The sequence below is a fragment of the Alosa pseudoharengus genome, unplaced genomic scaffold (genome assembly GCF_046254945.1).
Source record: "Alosa pseudoharengus isolate Yale_2024_CS ecotype anadromous, Long Island Sound unplaced genomic scaffold, YU_APseudo_1.1 YU_APseudo_1.1_scf_23, whole genome shotgun sequence".
NCBI classification, from domain to species: Eukaryota; Metazoa; Chordata; class Actinopteri; order Clupeiformes; family Clupeidae; genus Alosa; species Alosa pseudoharengus.
Window position 1 is genome coordinate 30,735,361 of NW_027468685.1, and position 17,438 is coordinate 30,752,798.

Genomic DNA, 17,438 nt, shown 5'->3' on the forward strand with positions numbered 1-17,438 from the left:
AACCATAGCTTCCCTTAGAGGCGTGGCTACCTCCCAAGGTGCGCATCAGAGCAGGTGTCGACGTCACAATTGGTAACGAGCGCAGGGAACAGACGAAAAAGATTTGCCGTTTTTCCTGCTGAAACCCTGCTGCTCAAGTCAGGTTTATTTTGTTTCTTGCCTCCATGTTGCCCTAAAGACACTTTTAACAGTTTCTACAGCAGAGAGGCGTTTTTAACGGGGAATCGAACAACTTAAGATGGGGAAAGACAAGTCTGAGGACAAATCAGAATATGGTGAGTTATTACCGCTAAGGCATTCAAGGTGGTTGAGATTTAGCTCCTTTTTGTCTGAGTATTTAGTCTTAATTTAGGCTACATAATGAATACAGTGAGACTTGATTACTAATGTTATGAACATGAAATCTTGTCAAAGACATGTAGGCTACTTGCCATGTAAGTCTGTTACCTAATTCATTGGCATTTAATTGGTATCCTCACTAGATTATTTTGAAGATGTTTGATTTTGTGCTCTTTATCGTGCTGGCGTGTTTTAACAGCGATTCAGCGTTTTGGGTGAATACCTGGGCTTGAGTGAAAACAATCTCTTAGACACCACTGAAGTAGGCCTATCAGGTCCTGTATAAGTATTAGCCTACTTTACCAGAGCATTATTACCGGTAGTTCTCCTGGCATGGTTTTGTTTGCTTGTTATCTACATGACAGGGAAATCGAGCAGGATCTATAGTAGGCAACATCTTGGCTGAGTGCGCTTAGTCACGTGTGTTGGCTATTTGGTTGACACAGTGACAGAAGAACACAATGTGGTTGGCCTAGGAACAGTCCCCACTTAGCGGTGGCGTAAAAATAGTGTAAGTTGCTCTACATAAAGTCACAACGCAAAGCTATTGTTTGTTTATGTCTTTTCACAAGTTATCAGAGTCTAATCAGAATCCTGAGAAAGCTGTTTGTGTGTGTTTGGGAGGATATGTTTGTGAGGCCTGCTGCTGTTGGGGTGATGTAAAAAATGAGTAGTGTGAATCTCTACCAAAAATAATGGTCAGGTGTTTGGAAGACAAACCCCCCAAAGCCATCTTTTGAGACATTGAGAAATGAACCATAATGAAAGTACTACAGCACCCATTAACAGGCAAAATATTCCAGGAGAATGTGAGCATGTTAAGGCTCATGATGGACTTAAAGACAAATATAATTTAGTGTAGGCCTAAATATAAATATAACATGAATTGTTATTGTTTGACATTGTTACACTGCTGCTTGTGTCTCAGGGCTTGGCATAGGGCATCCAGTATTCTTGAGTGGCTTTGTTCAGTGTTGTCACTTGCCACTGACTTGAGGAAAAGCTTGCCATCTCTAACAGCATTCCTGTGTCTGGAGTGTAGTGTGCATGTGTTTGTGTATGTCTATTTGTGGGAAGTCGGGTATATAGGTAAATAAGTTGACTTTTGTAACATTGAATTTGTGAATTGTTTCCTGAAGCTTGCTTGCTCATGCAAATAAGCTGATGTAGATTCTCTCTATCTAGCTGTGTGTTCACACTCTAAAACACAAACACACAGAGGTAACAGATATTGTCTTCATGTGGTCATGGATAAAGGTGAACTTTAAATGTCATTGTACAACTCTGCAAATTCACCAGTTATTAACTTCTGTTCTGCCAGTCCAGGAAATAGTCAACCTTGTAAACTTCTTAACAGCCTCTGAGGACCCAAAAGGCAGATAAAATGGGCCATAACTTAGTCTAGGTTCAAAGTTTTGTGTGATATTCTATTTGTGTGATATTCTATTTCTAAAAAAGGCCTGAACATGTCAAGGTCATTTTTTCCATATTTGTTGAGATTATTCTAACAAACAGCACCTGTGCAGCATTGAAATGTGATCCCTGACTGGACTTCACTCACAGGTGGAGAAACCGGTTTCACAGAGGGAGACTCAAATGTAGCATCCACTCTGCCAGCATGTTCCCTCAATACTTTACAAACACATCAGCCATCTATCTAAAAATCTGTCCTTACACTTTGTGAAAATAACGTATTGAAATGTTTGATAAAGATTGAAATGTTTGAGCAAGGCTGTGTCTGCTTGACACAGCTAGTTTGGAAGGGGGAAGGGTTTTTGTTTGAAAGTAATGCCAGAGAGTTGAGTTGATCCACTTGCAGGGGCAATGTATAAGGATATCAAAGGAGAGACTGGGCAGAAATGGCCAAAAACCCTTAGCGCTCAACACCTTAGTGTAGGATCAACTGGGTGCTAAATCCTCAAGCATCAATATAAACTTTAGCAATAAAGGATGGCACTCCCAGATCTTTTTTAATTGCCCCACAGACGTTTCGGGCAAGACACTCTTCTTCAATTGCCATAATCACGCTATCCTTTATTCATAAAGTTCACAGACCTGAAATGATGTCAGTATTTTTTTCTCCACTAGCAATAACAGCTCTAGAGTTCTGTAAGTGTTGATACACTTATTTTCTGTTTACTCTAGGACTAGTCAGTGCAAGTGTTCATCTGCGGATCAGCTGCGTGCGAAATCTGCAACTTTACATCTCCATATGGTTACCCCATCCCAAAGCTCTGCAGGCCTGGCTTAGTGTATGGTGTGTGAGGAAAAACTGTGTATGGGAAATGCAGAATAGAATACATAGAGTAGAATAGAATAATGAGTAGAAATACAGGAACATAGCAATGCAGGTTTAAGGTGAAACAGGAAAGATGCTTACACACGCAGTAGTGAAACGAGGACAAGAACCAATTTTCAATTCAAATTGCTCCCATTTCTCTCTCTCTCTCTCTCTCTCTCTTTCTCTTTCTTTCTCTTTCTCTCTCTCATCCCCATCCCAGTTCCTGTCAGAATTGAATTCCTCAGTATTTCGTGTTCTGGTTCAAGGTCCAGGTCACTTACTTATGGCCGAGGTTGCTGTCTGTGTTTCCTTGAAACGGTGTTACTTATTACCATACCACTACATACGAACAAACCCATTTCAGCTGCCAAGCAACAATAAACCCACCCTGAAAATAAACACCTGTCAACACACTATTTCCTATGTCATCATGCCTCCTAGCTGACACGTATTTCCATTTCTGTTATTGTTTTCAAATAGACTGTATATATAACAGATCTTTAATACCACATAATAAATCAACAGAGATATTCTTTAAGCTGTTAGAACCCAAGGGTCTGATATGTTTTTCCTTCTTTGTTTCAGGGGATCCAGCACAGTATGACCCAACATTCAATGGACCTATTCATAACAGGTGTGTGTGTTGTGTGTTGTGTGTCGTGCATGATGAGCTAACAACAAAGTACATATTACAAAATGTAATGAGTTATAATTAATACTAGAATGTTTTCAGAATGAAGTAGCTTCATGTTTAAGGTGTTTTATGTTACTACTCTCAGGAGCTGTACAGACATCATTTGCTGTGTCCTCTTCATGCTGGTCATCGCTGGTTACGCGGTAGTGGGCATTTTGGGTAATGGAGCTTTCCTATGACATTAGTCACCTCACTTGTCCTCCGTTTCTCTATTTCTCAGGTCTCTCTGTCCTCTATCCATTTCTCTTCCCTCTATCTTGCTCTCTTCTTACGTTCCTCTGTTCACTGTGGGTGTGTTCCCCGTCTGCACTGTTGACATCAGTGTCACAGCCCTCTTTATCTCCCCCTGCCTGTCAATCTCTCTTTACGACTGTGTGCGTATTCAGAAAAATGCAGCAGCCAAATGCCCTGGCCATGCTTCTCTATGTAAATGCAGCATTAGAGATGGAACGGTGAGTCCTCTGCCATCATTCAAAACAAACCACACTGTGATGTAAGAGTAGTGCAGCCCTGGCGCCTTCCTTCTGAAATGCTCATCCAAATCAGAGGATGCTACTCCAATTAGATGCATTAGGAGCACGGTTGGCGTGTGGTCATTAGACGCTTGGGCTGGTGTGGCACTATGAGTGTAATGCTACAAAGGTCATGGCTTGACGCTGGGAGTGAATGGCGAATGGTGGCAGCAGTGTTTTATTAGCCAGCTATGTGTAGCTATTCAAATTCAATGCATGTAATAGACCCCAAACCCTTGTGAGCACAACTGGTAGACCACTATAATACCAGAACAGCAGAACGCAGGACCAAGGGCTGGTCCTGCGTCCAATTGTGACCAATATATAGCCTACACATAAGAATACATTCAAGACATTGGCAAGACATTATTGTGATGTTTTTTATTATTATTATTATTGTAAACATTTTTAAAAGGATTTTATTCATATTCTAAAGTTTTCACATTTTGTAGTGAAAGACTAAACTCTGGAGTGGGCATAATGCTTTTAAATCCAATGTGGTTACAGTGTGGCTTCATTTCTGATCAATTCACTTTCACTTGGCTTATGTGCTGGTCAGTGTAAGCTGAATTCTGCACCCTTTTTGTATGTAGAACAACAAGCATAATTCTTTGAAGCAGGATGGGGAAAGTAATATTGTATTAAAGATTGTGTTGATGAGGAAATAACTGACAATATCCCCCTTTGAATCATGTTTACTGTAGATATGCCTTTGAACATTCACTGCAAGTCAAGTAGAGGTCAGCGAAAGGATAATGCAGAAATCCTAGTGTGAGATCTAAAACTGGAGTGAACCTGTAGGCAAGTGTCTTGACGTCATACAAGACCTTATTCTGATACCAGGAACACATACAATTTAGAGTAATATTCAACCATCTTCTATTCATTAGTGACAGAAGCATGACGGGTCTAACTACTTCCTCCTAATGTACTAGTGAATAACATCAAGAAAAACATCTTAGTCACATATTAAAAGTCCAGTTTCAGGTTCAGCCCCTTAGTGGTTGAGGAAGAGATGAGACCTCTTTCGAGATGTGTACCATTTCAGCTATAGAATGACTGCTGTGGCATGTGTCTGTTTTGTAATAATGACCACATACACTAAATAGTCCTTGTATGCCTTTCCCCTCCCACCCCTTCATTTAGCTTGGCTGTATGGAGACCCCCGGCATGTTCTGTACCCAAGAAACTCCACTGGGATGTTCTGTGGCATTGGACAGAATGAGTGAGGCCCTTTTAATCTCGTCATACAATACTATAATCATGGGTTGTGCTGAACCATGGTATGCATGGACTGGCCTTTGTGTGTGTGAAATTAGTTCTGAAACCAAGCATATCAGTGAATGTCTCTGTGTTTGTGTATTTGTGTATTTATTTTTCATTTTGTATTATCAAGACCAAGTAGTTCATGCTCTTGTAGTAATCTAGACTAAGTATTTGATTAGGAGTAGCCTCATGTTCCAGGATGTACTGACTCACTGCCCCTCCCTGACCCTGCCTTTCCTCCGCCACCAGAGGGAAGCCCAACGTCTTTTACTTTGACCTCCTCAAGTGTGCCACAGGAACAAACCTAATGGCAGCTGCCCTCAATGGCCTTCAGTGCCCCACTACACAGGTACAGTCTCCACACGCATGTCCTACCAAGATGGCTATCCATCCAGTGCAACTGTGTGACTACCTAAGTAAAAAAAAAAAACTAGTTTTTTTTAAGTTAGGGGGAAAGTCTTGATCAGAACTACTCTGATTAACAATGAAATGGCTGTTGACACTTTCTCGCTGTATCCAGTCGTTGTTGATGGAGCAACAGTCTGTTTATCAGCGTTGAAACGTTAGTCACTAGCACCATTAAAGCTTGTTCAAATTATTCGTGTGCTCTGGTCCTTCCGAAGTGGCCCAGGACCTGCTGCTACTCTGATTAATCCCCAACGACCGTTTACACCCGTCATCACACCCAGTTAGACTGAACTTTACCTAATAAAGCGCCACAATCTCAACTAACCACATTTGTGCTGCAGTGTCCTCAGGGCAATAGGCTATTGTTGAGTCAAGACGGAAGGCTTAGTGTTCAGGAGATGGGGGAACTTTTTGAGCTTTATTGTTTAGCAATCACATGACCACATGACCGAAGCCTAAAGTTCTCAACAGATGTGTTGCCTAATATCCATAGTCTAACATTGACCGGCAACATTTCTCAAAAAGTGGTCCTGTGTGTGTATGAGCACTCTTTAACCCTGGTGCTGGATCGGATAGTAATAGGTGTGTGTGTGTGTGTCTCTGTCTGTCTGTCTGTGTGGTATATCTTATGTTTTGGACTCAGGTTTGTGTTGCCAAGTGTCCCAAAGAATTCTGGGCTCTTTCACTAGAAGCCTACCTCCCAGGTGCACAAGCAAAGAATTTTTTTCAGCAAGAGCTTTGTGTCCCATCATTTGACCTGGCCACTACCACTCTGGTGAGTTATAAACTGCAGAAATACCACTTGAATTTTAATGTCAGTTAGAATTTTCAATGTGAGAATGTTTAGGGATGGCAGTTCTAGTCACCTCTAGCTGTCCTTACCACCTCCTTTTCCACTATATAGAAATCTTTGTGCATAATGGCAGCAGGCCTAATCAAGCTCAGTAATGCTCATCTCTGTCTCTTAGACAGTGGCGGAGATTAAGGACAGAGAGTTGTGTCCATTCTTCTATACCCCTACATCCCCAGGTGAGCTGCTTTGTATAGGGCTGTGTTCACTTGGCCCGTGTTCCATAGTCATAAGTATGCTCTGCATTGTTACTTGTTGATCAGGTTTCCCTGTGGTTTTCTTCAGTTTTAGGAAGGTGTTTGCCTTCTCTTGGGTCACTCAACATAATTCCCACCAACTTCAGCATCCCTGGGATGACCATTAATGACACAGTGAACACCCTCAAGCAGGGATCTGGGTACAGCAGATTTACTTTCACTGTAATGCTTACTTTGATGGATGATGGTATTATACCTCTAACCCCCAAACACACATACACACACACACACTTGGAGAGTTTTGTTGATGTATAAATGCTTTCTTCTTTCTCCTGCCACCAGTGATGGGCCCCTGAATGAGTGAGTGACTCCGTAGTGTAGTCGTGTCCATGCTTCCTGTGGAACCCCCTCCATAGATAGTGCTTCTATTAGCATGTTTGTTGCTCACTGTCACTGTGTAGTTTGCTGTAGCTTCTCCACTGTGTGATTTTGCCATAGCAGCACAGAGCCAAGTAGTGTGTTGTGTTTTCCTGTCAAACCAGCTGTTGTTAGTTAATGTGTAGGTGCTTGCAGGGTTGGGGATTTCTCCTAAAGCTCCAGTGTCTCGATCACTAGTATAGTAGTAAAGAGTGCATCATTTACAATTCTCTTTGTTCCCTATTAGAAATGCTCATGTTTATGACTGGTCTAAAATGCGCTTGCCTTGTGTAACGCCTGTGTTTAGATTTCTGAAATGCTTGTGCTTAAGTATAAATAAGTAGCATATGTGAGCGTAAAAAATATGCATCACCTATCAGTGCTCTCTGCGCTGCTATGCTACTTCTGCTGTTACTCGACTGGTGGGTCATTGGTTTTTATGCACTTAGGACCTGACCAGCCAGACAATGATAATTGTATGCAGAAAGTGGCATTTATATGTAATGCCAGTGACTGTTATGAGCTTATGCACTAAATGGCTGAAAAATCATTGTCTACTGCTGAGAACTAGGCTAATTGGGGCAATAAAGATCTAGTCACCATGCTCTAAACTATATAACCAAATGGTGTTTGTACTGTACTCGGGCATGTACTGTATTTACCAACAATCTTTCTATCACTGTGCCATCAAGGTTACTTAGCACCCACAGTGGTACATTTCCTACCGATTCCTTGAATACTGGTGTGAGAAATAGGAGCCATGAAGAAATATGAGCATTTCAATTGTAGGTGTGTGTTGTATATGCTACTTATAGATTTATTAAGCTCACATCTGTTAATTGCAGCTTTGATCCCTTTTCTTTTCACTCCCTTTTAGTGACGTTGTGTCTAGCTTTAACGCCAAGGAAGTTGGTGTCCGCATCTTTGAGGACTTTGCGTCGTCATGGCAATGGATCCTCCTGTGAGTGAGTTCTCTTGTGACATAAGGCTTGTGTCAGAGCCGCATATATTGTGTAGCTGCACAGCTCCCTCTGGTGGCTGTTGAACATCATGATTTATATTTATGGTTATGGTTTGGCTGACGTTTTTGTCTAAAACGACTTATGCATAAAAACAATATAATAGTTAAAATTAACAGTGAACAGTTTTGTGTTGTTATTTTTAAGGGTAAGACAGGAGGAGTTTAACAATAATACACAATAATGTCAATGCAATATCAATGATTAATAGCTTGATGAAAATAAACAAATACTATAATATACAAATTTGACCAAAGATTTTGTACTCAAGACTTTCCATTACCAAAACAAAATACTTATAACAAAATATATTTGAGGTTGCAAAATCAAATATATTACAAATTGTTGAACCACAACATATTGGGTTAGTTTTTTTTCTCCCATAATGTGATTGTGTCACTCCGAGAGACATGAGGAATAAAGATAAAATAATCCTTTGCTTCTGGTAAGTCAAGCATTTTTGTCTGTGTGTTTCCTGTTCCTGATCAGGATAAACCTGAATATGACATGCAAACATTAGTGAGCACCCCTGGCAGACAGCCAATGGTACTACTCTGTGAATTCACTTTTTGACCTGGCTCCTTCTCTCATGTTAATAGGGGGTTATTCATAGCCATGCTGGTCAGCCTGATCTTCCTCCTGCTCCTGCGCTTCTTGGCCCCCATAATAATCTGGGGGCTCATCATTGGACTTCTGGGTGTTGGCGCCTTTGGTAAGAAGAGTTAACTTACAGAATGTATAAGTACGTCATCTTTACAAGGAAGCAAGTCATTCAGAATCACATACCAGCATTCATACAGTATCAGTATGACAGCTGAAACATGTCCAATGAGTTAACTATTTACCAAGGTTAATTGGTTGAATATGGTAGTGCAGTTGACACAGCACTGAGCAAATGGTGATACAGAGTCTGTAGTAGTGCAGACAAGCCAGCCCACAAAGTACTTGACTGACAAGAAAAGCATTTTACTGATGTCAGAGTGTGGTTGGATTCCAGATGTCAATTTGAGATACAAGCATGAACGGCAACATATAGCTTGCGCAAGGCCAAACTAACAACCTCTCTTTTTAAAAGCTTCCGTCTTACTAAGCTTGATAAGAGAACCATTGCACATTTAATTTTGAATTACCAGTCAACTGACTTTGAGCTCTTGTTTTGTTAGGCATTTTATTGGTTTGGAAATGTCAAACCCAGTTCTAAACATTCCCACTCACATCCCACGGCCCAAGGATGTGTAATTCATATGTGATGTCTAGACTCTATGAACAACTTGGGTTTTGGACCGCAGAAAGAAACGTTTTTTTCCCCTACAGGTATTTGGTATTGCTGGAGAGAGTATGATGGATTGAAGAACAGTAAAGCCACCTTTCAGGACATTGGCTTCACCACAGATGTTCAAGTCTACCTACAAGTCAGAGACACTTGGCTGGCATTTTGTGAGTTCGCCACTTTAATGCACTGCCTTTGAGTTGCAAACATGAAGAGTTGATTAAAATAAGTCAGTGAAAACATAATTTCAGATATACACAGGAGAGCTGTTCAATTCCTTGTGCTGTAGGAAGGATCTCCTGCCAATCAACAACCAAGCCAATGCACAGCTGGCTGACAGCAGTTGCAAATGTGCCGTGGCTGACTCTGCTATAAAGCCTCTAGCTCTTCACTGCTGTAGTGTGTGCCTGCTATAAAGCCTCTAGCTCTTCACTGCTGTTGTGTGTTCCTGCCAGCCACATTCCCAGTACCAGTTCTACATACTTTGACTTCCTGCTTTTAAAGGTTTCCTCCATCACACCATCAGAGGGAATAGTTAGAGGATGCGTAAACGCGCTCACTCTCTGAATACAATATCATGTCTGGTCTCTCAAGGCAGTCACAACAATATACTGTGGAACTTGCAGTTGCCTTCTGGCATCCTCCAGGTGTTCCCAATCCTGTATTGCTTGTACGGTATTGGCCCGATGGCCACTTTTCAAATGAAATCCCACTGTCTCTGTCATTTGACAGGAAAGAGGTAACCTCAGCTGTCTTGCTCTCAAGCAAACACGCCAGTGACTTTAAAACCTGATTGTCTCTCGGTGTACCGACACTGGATCAGGCAAGTTTTATGACCAGACAGAATATGCTTTTATATGTCTATACATAGTCTCTGCCTTCACCAACCCATTGACTGAGGTTCTGAATGTAATGCAGTTAGCATCCATGGACCAAAGCTCTCTCCAGCTGATCTCCCTCTTCTCAACACCATGCCAGTTCATCCATTGTCCTTGTTTCACTTGAGATACCGTTGTTGAACGTCTAGCTTGTATAAAATGTATACTTTTACATTTATTACATTTCCCCCCAAAATATATTATTATGTGGTATTATAGTGTGTGTGTGTTTATATAGGGCCTATATATTAAGAGACCAATTTGTCTGATGTGGTCCTACGGTTGCTCAAATGAGTTGACGGTCATATTCAAAATGAAGAGACCACTGCCAATTTGAATATGACAATCAACTCATTCCAATGTCACTCAGCAACTGTAGGATGACATCAGAAAAATGTACAGTGGTCTCTTATTTTTTTCCAGAGCTACTCACACACACTCTCTTTCTCTCTGTGTATGTTTCAGTGATCATCCTGAGTGTAATTGAGGGGATAATTCTTCTGACTCTCATCTTCCTACGGACTCGGATCTTCATTGCCATTGCCTTAATCAAGGAGTCCAGCAAGTAAGAGGGCACTACCAGAACACTGATCTCATGTCTGATATACACTATTCCACTACAGTCAGGGATGTAGTGGAGGCTAAACGCAAGTAAACACAGTTTATCCACCTCTGAAATTTCCGAAATAGAGTTTATCCACCCCTCAAAAGAGTTTATTTACCAATTGCAACTTTTAAAAAAAATCACACTGTATTATCCACATTCACAATATGTACACTCATCAACACTCTAGGAACCATTTAATACCACTGGTATTGTTATAAACATTGGACAGTAACCTCCATCATCAAACATGTTCTGAATGTCTTTTTAAAAAAAATCTGATACCGCATGGCGCAGTCACTGAGATCACAGAATTCATAGTTTACCCACCTCTTATTTTACCACTACACCCCTGACTACATTTAAGAATAACTATAAAAGGGTTAGAAATATTGTAAGGAATATGCAGTCTTTGTTGTGGGTAGATGTTTATAGTGAATTCTTATTGTTATAATAGAGTAACAAAACACTAGACTTGGACTTAGTGTGGGGCGGGCGTGAGCGCACCAGGAGCATTGTTTTGCTCATGTCCTCAGGGGCTCCATAGTATTTAGTCTTAGGGGTTTTGCATTTTGTACTTTTATCACTGAGTCATTATATAGGTCTAAATAATTTGTGCAGTGTCTGTGGATATTAGCTGGTAAATCTTAAAATACAGATGTGATGAAGAGACAAGTTTGGTTTTCTTCTTCTTTCCATGTAAACAACATCAACAACAAAGCGCTTGTTGGGCTCGGTCCATCATCTGTTCTATGTATGGCGTGTGTTTCAGCTGTTCTACTGACGCATGCTTCTACCTGTGCTTTGGCATTTCAGGGCTGTGGGCTACATGATGTCTACACTCTTCTTCCCCATCTTCACATTCATCCTGCTCGTGGTGTGTGTGTCATACTGGGGCATTACGGCTTTGTATCCACTTCAGATACTGTGTGTGTTATAATGGATTTCTCTGTTTATTTTGGAGGTGTGTGTGTTTGAATGTTTCTATGTCTGTACCACTGTGGATTAGAATGTCCATCACTATTAGAAGACTTTGGTGGTTATTTCACTTGACTGACGTGTTCAGATATCTGGCCACCTCTGGCGGTCCGGTGTACAATGTAGTGGCCCTCAACTCCACTGAAGCTCACTGCAAAAATGTGAACGGAAATGACACCTGTGACCCTTTGGTGAGTGACCGGGTGAAGCTCTTCACCTGACCTACAGTATTGTATAAAAAGTACATTATTCTTGTACAATACTTTAACTCCAGCGAGTTGCCACTATTTTGAGACAGATATGCTTGAATGCTCATGATTACATTACATTACATTTGGCTGACACAGTTTTAACCAAAGCAACTAACAACATGGTAGTGATAACTTTGTCATATTGTTGCAAGAGTAGACGTGGTGACCGCTGATTGAGATTTTAGTTGTGGAGGAACTGTGATGAAACCCTATGCATAAAATGTCTGCCGATCTGTTCCCACCTCTTCACAGTACTTCATCATAAGGTTTCTGATTGGCTTATAAATGTCAAACTCAGTCAAAATTGTTTGTTGCACCCACATTCCACCTGACCTTCTCAAGACAAGTAATGTATTAACTACCATCGTTAAACCTGTTTTAGGTACAAGGCTTTGAATAGTACACTGTCTGAAATATGCTTGTGCTCTTTTGGACTGGGGCATACTCCACATGGCATAGTGTGGGGTAGTGGGATGGTGTCTATCGTATTCTTTGCCAGGTCATGGAGTTTATGAACACTGGAAAATGTCTGCCATAATAGGACTGTTAGTTTGATGTATAATTAAGAGAAGTGGTCCAGACCTGACATGCAATAATTCTTTCTCATTCTCTCATTCCCTTTTCCCCACCTATTCCTGTATTTCCTCGTCCGCTCATCTTCCCAGACATTTAACTCCAGCAGCTACTCCTGCCCGTCAGTTCGCTGCATCTTTGTCAAGTACAACGACGAGGGCCTTTTCCAGCGCAACCTTTTCAATCTGCAGATCTACAATGTGGTTGCCTTCCTGTGGTGTGTGAACTTTGTCATCGCTCTAGGCCAGTGCACCCTGGCTGGGGCGTTCGCCTCGTACTACTGGGCCTTCAGCAAGCCATCTGACATCCCCTCGTTCCCACTGGCGCAGTCTTTCATGCGCTCTCTACGGTGAGAAGCCGTTTTGACAGTACTAAAGTAGGACACTAGTGGGCAGTGTGAGGCTTCGGCTGGAGTTGAGTGTTCTGAGGGTGTCATTTTCTCTGTGGGGACTACAGTCATAGTCATACAGGAACACATTTCACCTTTCAGTAGGGGAATTTTGAATGTTCGGCAACAATTCCATGTTGAAGTCAATGAACCCAGAAACTATTTAGAACATAATTTTTTTGTGTAAGTGAAGCATAAATGACCCTTTTTGTTTGTAAATAACTGTGAATTTAGTGTTTGAGTGTGAAGGTTGTCTTGTACATAATGTGCAAACATGTTTTTTTTTTTTTTTTTTTTTTTGTGTTTGTGGTTTTTATAAGCAGAACTGTCAGTAGGCCTACTTGCTGTTTCCATGACACAAGCAGCAACTCAGTAACCACAGTAACAAGTCACCTTGAACGCAAACTGAAAGTTCAGTGACAACAAGCACGTACTGTGGTAGAAGTGTCCAACTCAGTAACCACACTAACACGTAACCTTGAATTCAAACTGAAAGTTCAGTGACAACAAGCACGTACTGTGGTAGAAGTTTTCACAGTCTGTTTCTCTGCTGCTTTCTCAGATACCATGTTGGCTCTCTGGCGTTTGGGGCTCTTATCCTCACACTGGTGCAGGTCATCAGGATCATACTGGAGTACCTGGATCACAAGTTCAGATGTATGTCGCAGAATCAACCTCCTATTTCTCAGACCCAGATAACCATCCATCAGACAGACACATTTGAGCTTTGTACACCTCAGGGACTTCAAACTCATTGTTTGAAGTCCCTGAGATTTTCAAATTGTTGTAATGTTGGCTAGAGCACTTAATTTTTGTTGAGTAATTGTAGAGATATCCTGATGTTATTTACTGTATGATCGATCACAGGCTTCATCATGCACCTGTTGCATAGTAATTCACCACCATTTGTGTCTTCCTCAGGGCCGTTACACATTACACATTGTACATTAACATTCACAACATTAACCGTGTGTGTGTGTGTGTGTGTGTGTGTGTGTGTGCGTGCATGCGTGCGTGCGTGCGTGCGTGCGTGCACAGCTGCTCAGAATAGTTGTGCACGTTTTCTGATGTGCTGTCTGAAGTGCTGCTTCTGGTGCCTTGAGAAGTTCATCAAATTTCTCAACAGGAACGCTTACATCATGGTAGGACAATACCTCTGACTCATCACACCATGCTTTAGACCGCTCACAGTAACTGAGTTTCAGTACAGTAGTCTGTCAACAATGTGGCCATTGTCATTGCATATCTTAACCCACTAAAGATTACCCTCATTGCTATTTCATGCCACTCATGTAAAGACTGTTAACATACAACTTTATTTGCATTTTCCAGATTGCTATTTATGGCAAAAACTTCTGTGTATCAGCCAAAAATGCCTTCATGCTACTTCTGAGGAATGTTGTAAGGTCAGTGTAATCACCCTTGGCTGTGATTTTTGGTGAAAATGCATGTATTGCAGGTTCACATGTTTTCTGAATCACTTTGCTTTTGCCTTTCAGGGTCGTGGTGCTGGATAAAGTGACAGACCTGCTGCTATTCTTTGGAAAGTTATTAGTAGTTGGTGGAGTCGGTAAGAACTCTCACACATGTCATACCCCCCAACAGCTTTAGCTTTTTCCTTACATTTTTGTGCAGACAGCCAATCCATGTTGTACTCTCTAGGTGTGCTGGCGTTCTACTTCTTCTCGGGGAGAATCGAGGTCCCAGGCGGCTCTTTCCAGGCCAGCTCTCTGAACTACTACTGGATGCCTATAATTGTTAGTGACGCAATGTATTTAGTTTTATTTTTACTTGAATGTGGAAAACACACAGGATTTGAATCGTGGGCAATCTCAAGTCCTACCTAAAGCTAATTTAACTAAGTTAAATCAATTTGCAAATTACCATTATGGACATTGGGCAAGACCTTAAGCGCAAACATTGATCAGATCAATATTCCCATATGCCACAAAGTAGCTATAATTCATGCACAAGACCTTTGGTTATTGACAGATTTCGCTCTTTGCCTGCTATTTAAATTAGGGCCCATAATGTGCCTGTACTTGTGCCACCCAGCCTAGACATTTAAGGTGTCTGCCATAACAGTGCAAAAATGGGTCCATTACGTGTGTATCATTGTAATATATGGCTGTTTTTTTTTTACTTTCAGCTTTTGTTTGTTGTCTCAGTTACCTGGCACACCATAGTAACAACCAGCTTGCTTTATCATACATCATATGCGGTTAGCATAATGGTATGTTTGTCTTTGGTTGTTGTAGACGGTGGTGGTAGGATCCTATCTGATTGCACAGGGATTCTTCAGCGTCTACAGTATGTGTGTTGACACACTCTTCCTCTGCTTCTGTAAGTCTGCTGTAAATAACCTCATTCAGTGTCACGGATCACTAAATACTATGTGTTTAATATTAACACCACTGTCTAAAAATTATTTCTCTGTGTCCCTTAGTGGAGGACTTGGAACGTAACGACGGCTCAATGCAGAAACCATACTACATGTCCAAAAACCTGATGAAAATTCTCAACAAAAAGAACAAGCAGCCCAAAAATGCTGAAGATTGACAGAGGCCTCCCATTCCCATCTGTCGTCCTCCTTTTAAAAGTAAATATCAGGTTCAGCACTCACTGATGCAAATGATGTTCATGCCCCCCTCTCTCCAACCTGATGTTTACAATGCGCACAAATTCCTTCTATTTTGCACTTTTCTTCTTTCTTTGTGATTCAAATCGTGGTCCAGATGTTCTACACCATTTAAGTTAAAACATTGTCTGACTGACACCATAGACACATCATTGGACAACTTTTTTTTTTATCTTCCAAAATAATGTGCCTTAGGATGTGTAGAGTCTAAATGAATACAGACGACCTGTTTTACTGTTTATTTAATTATACGCATTATATGTGTATATAATAGAATAGCGGATACCAGTTTGCTATCCAGTTGAATTTCCCTTTCTATAAAATAAAAAGCCCCAAATGTACAGGATTCAAAATTCAGATACATTTTGAATCATAATTTATTATTTTACCAAAGGTAGATTGTTTTGATTTTATGTTGGATGTCTGTTGAAAATGCACTCACTAGCAGTGAGTGGGCCAAAACATTGTAAAGGATTTCATTTATACAGAATTTTTATGTTTTTAGTCTTTGCAATGAAATGTTTATATTTATCTGAATAAAACAATGATGCAGTTCTTCAACATCCTTCTGTTGGAACATGTAGTATGCACCTATCCTACAAAAATTAGAAGTGAAATGTCATGTTATATATCACTAATTCTACTTCCTTGTTGTTGAAGATGGCAACCTATCCCAGCATAGAACCAATAACAATTCTTTCTACCTGGTGTCATCTGACACTCAACACAAGCACTTTGTTTGTTGTGGAACAGGTTCTGAAGTCACAAGTTTCCAAGTACTACACATCAATGGTATTACACAGTTGACATATCTATTTAGAACCACACAACAAGATCCAGCACATTATACTTCCCTCTATTTTTTAAAAATCCCTATTCCAAACCTGCACTACTTATTGTCTAATTTATTTAAAGAAAGTTACATGCTAGGTTTTGAGTTCTTTTCCAGCTCATTAGCTTTGTAGATGACATGGGCCTCAAAAAGCCAGATCAAGGGAGTAGCCAGTTCAAACCCTGTGTTGTTCACCGTAAGTAATTAAAACAGGGTTTCCAGTTCTATTACAGTTTCTCTTTTAACAAGGCAGTTTTACAGATATATGGACCTGACAAAAAGCAATGCTGTAGCCAGTTTAAACCCTTTTTGAAGCAATTAGCCATTAATTAAGTCAAACTCTTCTTTCCCCAAAACAGTCCAGGTGTCTACTTAAAATTACCCAAAATATATACATCTAAAAGAATAGCCTACTGTTGATATATGATCTAGGCAAGCTTACTTTCTTTGCTCGCGTTTACTTGCATTCACTTAGTTGTGATGACCTCACCAATCACCATGCTGTAAATCTCAGAACTGAGGGATACATCAGTTATGACATCTGCACTCATTCTCTAGTAATAGTATTGATTGACGCAGCATTAGTCTCCTCTGCACTGTAGCTGAACTGCTAAATGAATACATGTAATATAAATGTACATCACAGAGACCATACTGACCAGGAAACACATCTTTGAATATTTCAGGCTAGATAGTGCCAGTCTTGAGTTGTTTTCATGACTTCAGAAACACAAGCAAATAATACACACTAATCAGCTGTATTAAACATTTATTTACTGACAGAAAACAGTCCTCATTTTAAGGTTATTTAAAATCTCTATCAAGACTCCTTATACCTTAAGAAAAAGACTTGTGGTACAAAGGTCATCTTCCTGTTCTTAGTGTCACAAAGTATAATACAGATGAGTCATTGAACTAGACAGTGATATGCAAAAAAATAAAATAAAACCAATCCCAATTTGTCAATTGCCATGACTACCTGATGAAAAGCAGTTATTATACTGATTCAATTGAGCCATGTATCTACCTGACAATTTTATTGA

The 17,438-nt window shown here is 40.5% G+C and overlaps 1 protein-coding gene across 1 annotated transcript; it reads left to right on the forward strand.

The window, feature by feature from the left end:
* The first annotated feature begins 62 nt into the window (after window positions 1-62).
* On the forward strand, window positions 63-16,124 carry LOC143141085 (choline transporter-like protein 4). Its single transcript, XM_076302342.1, has 22 exons — window positions 63-275; window positions 3,206-3,254; window positions 3,400-3,473; window positions 4,973-5,051; window positions 5,342-5,441; window positions 6,144-6,275; window positions 6,469-6,529; window positions 6,636-6,747; window positions 7,842-7,925; window positions 8,583-8,695; window positions 9,298-9,420; window positions 10,597-10,696; window positions 11,552-11,644; window positions 11,802-11,904; window positions 12,630-12,886; window positions 13,488-13,582; window positions 13,964-14,067; window positions 14,258-14,331; window positions 14,425-14,495; window positions 14,588-14,682; window positions 15,184-15,268; window positions 15,372-16,124. The coding sequence occupies exons 1-22, from the start codon at window positions 239-241 to the stop codon at window positions 15,482-15,484; spliced, it is 2,154 nt and encodes a 717-aa protein (XP_076158457.1). The 5' UTR covers window positions 63-238; the 3' UTR covers window positions 15,485-16,124.
* Window positions 16,125-17,438: the final 1,314 nt, after the last annotated feature.